Source organism: Olea europaea, chromosome 22 (genome assembly GCF_002742605.1).
Source record: "Olea europaea var. sylvestris chromosome 22, O_europaea_v1, whole genome shotgun sequence".
NCBI classification, from domain to species: Eukaryota; Viridiplantae; Streptophyta; class Magnoliopsida; order Lamiales; family Oleaceae; genus Olea; species Olea europaea.
Genome location: NC_036258.1, coordinates 7,777,320 through 7,784,495, shown reverse-complemented (window position 1 = coordinate 7,784,495; position 7,176 = coordinate 7,777,320). Strand labels below are relative to the sequence as shown.

The window sequence follows — 7,176 nt, the reverse complement described above, 5'->3', positions numbered from 1 at the left end:
CATTTTTGTTTTCTAAACTTATTTAAGACGTTGCTATTTTAAGCTTGTAAGCTGCTTCTTTTGGAAGTGGATGTGGCCAGATCGCTTTTAAGCTAAGCCAAACAGAGCATGGTCTCTTTTGATCTGCATTTCAAGAGTCGGGAAAAAATCGCCTTCTTAGCTTGGGATATTTTTCCACAGCCAAAAGTATCGTGGTTTTGCGGAATGAAATGCATCGAACCCTGTTCGCGAATCTGCCGGAAGTCAGTAAATGTTGAAGCACATGGAAAATAATCTCAGCTAGGCATTTTTACAAACAGTTTGTAGTACTGCAGCGAACACATGCTTATTCAAGATTCTGTACAGACTTCGGTTCGGAACCACTTACGAAAAAACCCATGAACTATCCAACTCAGACCCTCAAAACCCTTTTGAGAAACCCCATAACCATCAAAACAGGCTCTCAAGCCAAGCAACTGCATGCTCAAATTATTAAATTTCAAGGAAGGGGAACCCCCTTTTATGCATTCACTACTATAGTTCTTTCCATTTACTCCAACTTGAACCTATTTGAAGATTGCCTCTTACTTTTCAAGACCTTCCACTCTCCACCCCCTGCCAGGGCCTGGAAATCCGTTATCAAATGTTATGTGTCTAATGGGCATTTTGTGGAGTCTTTGACTTGTTTTAACAAAATGAGGGCTTTGGGGAAAACCCCAGATAGGAATGTGTTTCCTTCCGTGCTGAAAGCTTGTGCTCATTTGAGGGACTTGAAATTTGGTGAAGCTGTGCATGGAAGTATTATAAGGCTTGGTATGGAACCCGATCTTTATACTGGAAATGCTTTAATGAACATGTATGCAAAGTTGGTCTCTTTGGAAGGTGTGAATGTGCTTGATGGTGTTTCTGAACCAAAGGGAATGTTTGGAATTAATGAGAATTTGAAGGACGATGATAATTCATGTCAATTTTTTAATAAAAATTTGAGAAATGAGTTGGCTCACAGTAGTGATAGTAGCATTTTTCATTTTTGTAGGAGTGATTTGATTGGTTCTGATGGTTCATGCGAATTAAGTCAAGATGTTCGAAATCAAATTGCAAGTGTTGATCAAAAAGCTTATTTCAATAATAATGTGAAGAGTCAGTCGGATTCTAGTGGTGGAGGGATGGAAATCGTTGATGGTTTGAAGAAAAGAAAGAATGAAGCTTTATGCTGCCTGGATAGTGTGAGAAAAGTTTTTGAAATGATGGTAGTTAGAGATGGTGTCTCATGGAATACATTTATTGGAGGGCAAGTGCAAAATGGGATGTATGAGGAAGCTCTGATTACAGTAAGGGAGATGGGGAATGCGAATTTGAAGCCTGATTCTTTCACTCTATCTACGATTCTTCCTATCTTTTCAGAGTATGTAGATGTGATGAAGGGAAAGGAGATTCATGGGTATGTCATCAGGCATGAGTTTGAAGAAGATGTTTATGTTGGAAGTAGTTTGATTGATATGTATGCAAATTGTACCCGGGTGGAAGATTCTTACAAGGTTTTCAATTTGTCACCTCGAAAGGATAGTGTTTTGTGGAATTCAATAATAGCAGCGTGTGTGCAGAATGGCAGGTTTGATGCAGGGCTGAAATGGTTTAGGGAGATGTTAATGTCTGGTATTGAGCCTGTGGGTGTTTCATTTTCGAGCATAATGCCGGCTTGTGCTCATTTGACGACTTTACATTTAGGTAAGCAGCTCCACGGATGTGTCATGAGGCTGGGTTTTGGTGATAACAAATATGTAGCTAGCTCCCTGATGGACATGTATGCGAAGTGTGGTAACATAAGGATTGCTCGGTGGATATTTGATAACATGGAGAATCAAGATGCAATTTCATGGACAGCCATGATCATGGGATATGCATTGCATGGCCATGCCCATGAGGCCATCTTGTTATTCACGAAGATGGAGATGGAGGGAGTGAAGCCCAATTCTGTTTCCTTTGTGGCTGTTTTGACGGCATGTAGCCATGCTGGATTGGTTAATGAAGCTTGGAAATATTTAAGAAGTATGACTCAGAACTATGCTATTACTCCAGGTCTAGAGCACTATGCTGCTGTCTCAGATGTTCTCGGTCGAGCAGGAAGATTGGATGAAGCTTACAAGTTTATCTCTAGCCTGCATATTAAAACAACAGGAAGTATTTGGTCCACATTGCTGTCTGCTTGCCGAGTTCACAAGAATGTTGAACTGGCTGAAAAAATTGCCAATGAAATATTTAAGATTGATCCTGAATATATGGGTGCTTATATTCTCTTGTCCAATGTTTATGTTGCTGCTGGGAGGTGGAAAAATGCGGCAAAGATCAGAATTACCATGGGAAAAAAGGGGATGAAAAAGAAGCCGGCATGCAGTTGGATTGAAGTTAAAAACAAGGTACATGCTTTTGTGGCAGGAGATGAAAACCATCCAGATTATGGGCGGATAAACGAGGCTCTGCAAAAACTTTTGGAACAGATGGAACAGGAAGGGTATGTTCCAGATACAAATGAGGTGCTACATGATGTTGATGAGGAACAGAAGAGATATGTATTGTCTGCTCATAGTGAACGTCTTGCAATCGGATTTGGCATTATTAGTACTCCTGATGGAACAACAATTCGTGTCACAAAGAATCTTAGAGTATGCACGGACTGCCATACAGCTACAAAATTCATATCCAAGATACTGGGTAGAGAGATAATTGTCCGAGATAATAGCCGATATCACCATTTTAAGGATGGAGAATGTTCGTGTGGAGATTATTGGTGAGAAGACTTGTAAGATGTCACCAACAATGTACATTATAAGCATTTTCCTTGATATACACCCACTTGATAATATGCAGTTATATAGCATTTCCAGGGGGATATCAGGGACCATTTCTTGATGGGGCTGAATATAAGATTCTGTTTTATTTACGTTCATGAGCGTACCAACTTGCTTGTAACATTGTTTGTGGTCTGGAGACTATAGATATATGTGAAGTCACTTACTTTTGGTTGGATGACTTTCATCGACGGAATTTGAGGAAGATACACTGTTCTAAATATGGAAAAGACCTAAGGAGGATGTGTGTAGTCTGCTACTTTAGCTCTTAGTATTTAACCATCAAAGAGGTTGCTTGTATTGGGAGCAGTTATTACAAACAGATTTTGAGTATTAAACATTTGTTAATCTTCCATCTGTTACTCCATTTTGGGGATTATCAATGCATGGGGTTATCTTTTCAAGAAATGAGGCATTTTGTATCTGTAAAAGAAAAGATTAATAGGGTTTTATGCTGACAATTTTGTCAAACTCATCTTCAGTTAAATAAAGGGTTAATTTCACAAACGGTCACTGAACTTACAGAAAAATTAGAAACGGTCACTGAAGTTTAAAACTTTCAGTAACGATCACTTAAGTTTTGGGACGCTTTCAAAAATGGTTACTGAAGTTTAAAAAGTTTTTGAAACGGTCACTGAAATTGAAAAACACTTTTTTAGTTTTTTTGGTTACATTTGCGACAATTTTTCAACTACTTCCAACCACCGTTACCATTGAATTTTGATACCGTTGGAAAGTCTACCACATCCTCTTCAATTACCACTCAAAATCTCTTTGTAACACCAAGGAATTCGACCGAAAAATCACCGCAAAAGTCGCTCCAAAAAATCTAAAAATCTGCCTAGATTTTTAGATTTTTGGGAGACTTTTACGGTGATTTTCCAGCAACTTTCGACCACCAAAATCGTCGGATTTTGATATCATTGGAAAATCCACAATTTCCTTTTCAATTACCATCCAAAATCTCCCCCAAACTCCAAAGGATTCGACCGGAATAAACCTGCAAAGTCGACATCCCAAAAAGGCGAAAATCTGGGATGCCAACTTTGTGAGTTTATTCCTACCGAATCCTTAAGAGTTTTGGGAAGATTTTGGATGTTAATTGCCAATGGTATCAAAATTTGGCTATTTTGGTGATCGGAAGTTGTCAAAAAATCGCCGCAAAAGTCCACCAAAAATCTGAAAATTTGGGCAGATTTTTGCCTTTTCGGGTAGCCAACTTTGTGGGTTTATTTCGGTCGAATCCTTTTGAATTTGGGGGATATTTTTTGTTATAATTGAAGAGGACATTGTAGGCTTTCCAACGGTATCAAAATCCGGTGGTATCGATGGTCAGAAGTAGTCAAAAAATTGCTACAAAAGTAGCTCAAAAATTTTTAAACTTCAGTAACCATTTTTGAAAATGTCCCAATACTTAAGTGACCGTTACTGAAAGTTTAAAACTTCAGTGACCGTTTTGTAATTTTTCTGTAAGTTGAGTGACCGTTTGTAAAATTAACCCGTTAAATAAAATTATTGACATTGCAAAATGCAAACTAATTCAGAAAATGTGTCGATGCTCATTGATTCCTGAGTGGGTTTAAGGTGTGCAAGTTGTTGATTACCTGAGACACATGCACAGAGGGAAGAAATAGTTTGAGAAAAAGCTCTTCTAGCAGATTTCTCGGAGGTAAAGTAATTACCGAGTTACTGAACTTGTAGCGCTTGGAATCTGATGTAGTGCTTGTACTTTGTGCAGGAAAAAAAATATGCACAGTTGTTGCTTGATTCGAAGGCCTTTATAGAAGGAATACTTGGACGTATCTCCGAGAACGAGAAAACGGAAAAATGCTGATGATTTTTTACTATTGACACAATTCTAGGGAAGGTGTACATATGGAGGCTGACTCCCCAAACCCCAGCTGTTTCTGGACACCTACTGGGTTCCCATTCATTGTAAATCCTCATTTTGCTCTTAAGCCTTTTTTCATATAGTTATTTGTGTCAGAAGGCAGGCTTGAACTACTCAAAATTACATAAATTAGTTTTTATTTTTGCCAATGTGCTTAATAGGAATGAAACAAATGGACATGTAAATAACTTTCTTTTAGTGGAGCTGTGTGAAAAGGGTAAAAGAGTTGCACTTTGTTTAACGAGGCACAGTATTTTTGGTGCATATTAGAGTCGAGCTTCAGCTCAGCTCAGCATAGCATAACTGATGTAATGTAACTAATTTTGGCGCCAATTGTATAGATGTCAGCTGTAATAGTTAGTTAGATCCCCTTGTATTTATATGAACAAGTTGTATCATTTTATTACTTGAATAACACAGAATTTTCTTCCATCGTCAACATGGTATCAGAGCCTTTTTGCTTATGCTTCCTTCTCGCCATTTTTGATCGACAGTGGCCATAGAAATTACAGGCCAATTTGTCCATAATTCTTCATCATCAGCTAGCAATTTCGCAGTTGATGCTTCTGGCAGTATAGATTCAATGGCTTTCTATGGAAAGTCGAGTACAACAGATCTCAGAAGAAAGAAAGATATGTGTACTTTAGGGTTCCCTCCTGGATATAAGCCAAGGCAGAGAGTTGGAGGAGTTAAAACTTTGTGCAGACTTTAAATCCTACTCAATATCGATGCTTGATGAATTTGTTGAACAATTATCTTTGTAACACACCAAAATTTCATGAACTTTGAGGTCTCACAAAAAAAATCACTTTTGTTTGTTTTAAATACAAAACGATAAAAATAGATTTCTTTAAAAATAAACTGTTGAAATATTTATAAATTTAAACTAGAGATGGAAAATTGTATCTTAAAAAATATAAACATAGTCAACTAACTAGTTAAATAACATGTCTTTGAATAAATTAAACTAACTAATGAATTTAACAACAATAAAAAAAAATAAAAAAATTTAATACATTTCCCTTTCGAATACTTTTGGCAGTTCGCATCACCATTTCGCCACAGTTCCAATTGATCCAAACTAATTTAAAAAATTATTGTAAGAGCGAGGATTTAAAAATACTCATAAAATACGTGCAGTTTTCATACATAATTATATAACAAACAAAATCTACACTTCATATCACTCTGCTCTTATGGAGTATATCAGTGGCCAGACGACACACCCATCTTAAATCCTCTTATAATCCCTTAAGATTTCATTTCTCTTTTGAAAGAACTCAAAGGTTTACTGGCAATCTATGCATATTTAATTGAATATAAGAGCATAAAGAAATGAAACACTTACACAAAAGTATCTTACTCGATAGATTCAAAAATACGATTGCAAGTTCTAGATAATGGTGCGTGTAATGCTTTGAAATAATTTTTAATGGATGAAAGGCTTCTCATTTTTCTGGTAATTTGGGGACAATTAGCTGTGAAATCTGACTAATCTAATGCCCTATTTATAGTGTAACTAGTTGATGAATCCTAATTAATGAAGAATTAGTTTTGAAGTTTATCATAATCAAACTGAGTTTGGATTAACTGAAAGAATTGTATTCATTATCAACAATCAATTTTCCTAAAATATTAGTTTATCTCTACCTTTATGCTAAAATATTAGTTTATCTCTACCAACTTTATCCTAAAAATATTAATTTATCCCTACCCAACACACTCACCTACACTGCCCATAGTCCATCTTTATTTACTTCATATCATATCTAACTTGACATAATTTTATTTAAAAAAACTTTTTCTTGGGTTGAAAATTCCTAATTAATTAAAAGCTTCAAAAAGAGTCCAATATTAGTTTACTAAAACTTGCTCTATCAAAATCTAATTATTTGACCCAAAAAAAGAAATTTAAAACCTATTTCATTTTAGTCTTTATATTTTTCAAAATATAAAGTTATAGCATATAAAACAAATAAATTTTTATTCTAAGATTTTCGGGGTGTTACAATCTCATTGCTACCAAGAACGAAACACAACAGGAACCTATTGTTAATCATATATGACCGGTAAATGCATCTCTATTTCCTTCAATCAAATAATCAGTTCTCCTACAGTCTAGGTAATTGATTCCGGAGCTACAAGTTACATTTGTTCAAACAAATGTGCATTTAAAAATATGAGACTAGTTCAAAATGCATTTGTTACTTTGCCTAATTGTGACAAAATTCCCGTTCGATTTGTTTCACAACCTCGTCAACCTCACTTGGATGCTGTCCATCATCTTCTCAGGTATCCCAAGAAAGCTCCTGGTCAAGGCTTGCTTTTTGATGCATCTTCTTCCTTCCAAATTTGAGCCTTCTCTGATGCAGAATGGGGTTCCTATCTTGATTCAAGGCGGTCAGTCATTTGCTTCTGTATTTTCCTTAGGAATTCCTTGATTTCTTGGAGGTCTAA

At 36.2% G+C, this 7,176-nt stretch overlaps 1 protein-coding gene across 1 annotated transcript; it reads left to right on the top strand.

Annotated features, from left to right (window-relative positions):
• The first annotated feature begins 6 nt into the window (after positions 1-6).
• LOC111371593 (putative pentatricopeptide repeat-containing protein At3g23330) lies at positions 7-3,181 on the top strand. The gene has a single exon (XM_022993659.1). It carries the CDS (start codon positions 378-380, stop codon positions 2,769-2,771), a length of 2,394 nt encoding a protein of 797 aa, XP_022849427.1. The 5' UTR covers positions 7-377; the 3' UTR covers positions 2,772-3,181.
• Positions 3,182-7,176: the final 3,995 nt, after the last annotated feature.

Bases quoted from the DNA above. Each gene is read 5' to 3' on its own strand.
- LOC111371593 (XM_022993659.1), top strand. From the start codon at position 378: ATGAACTATCCAACTCAGACCCTCAAAACCCTTTTGAGAAACCCCATA.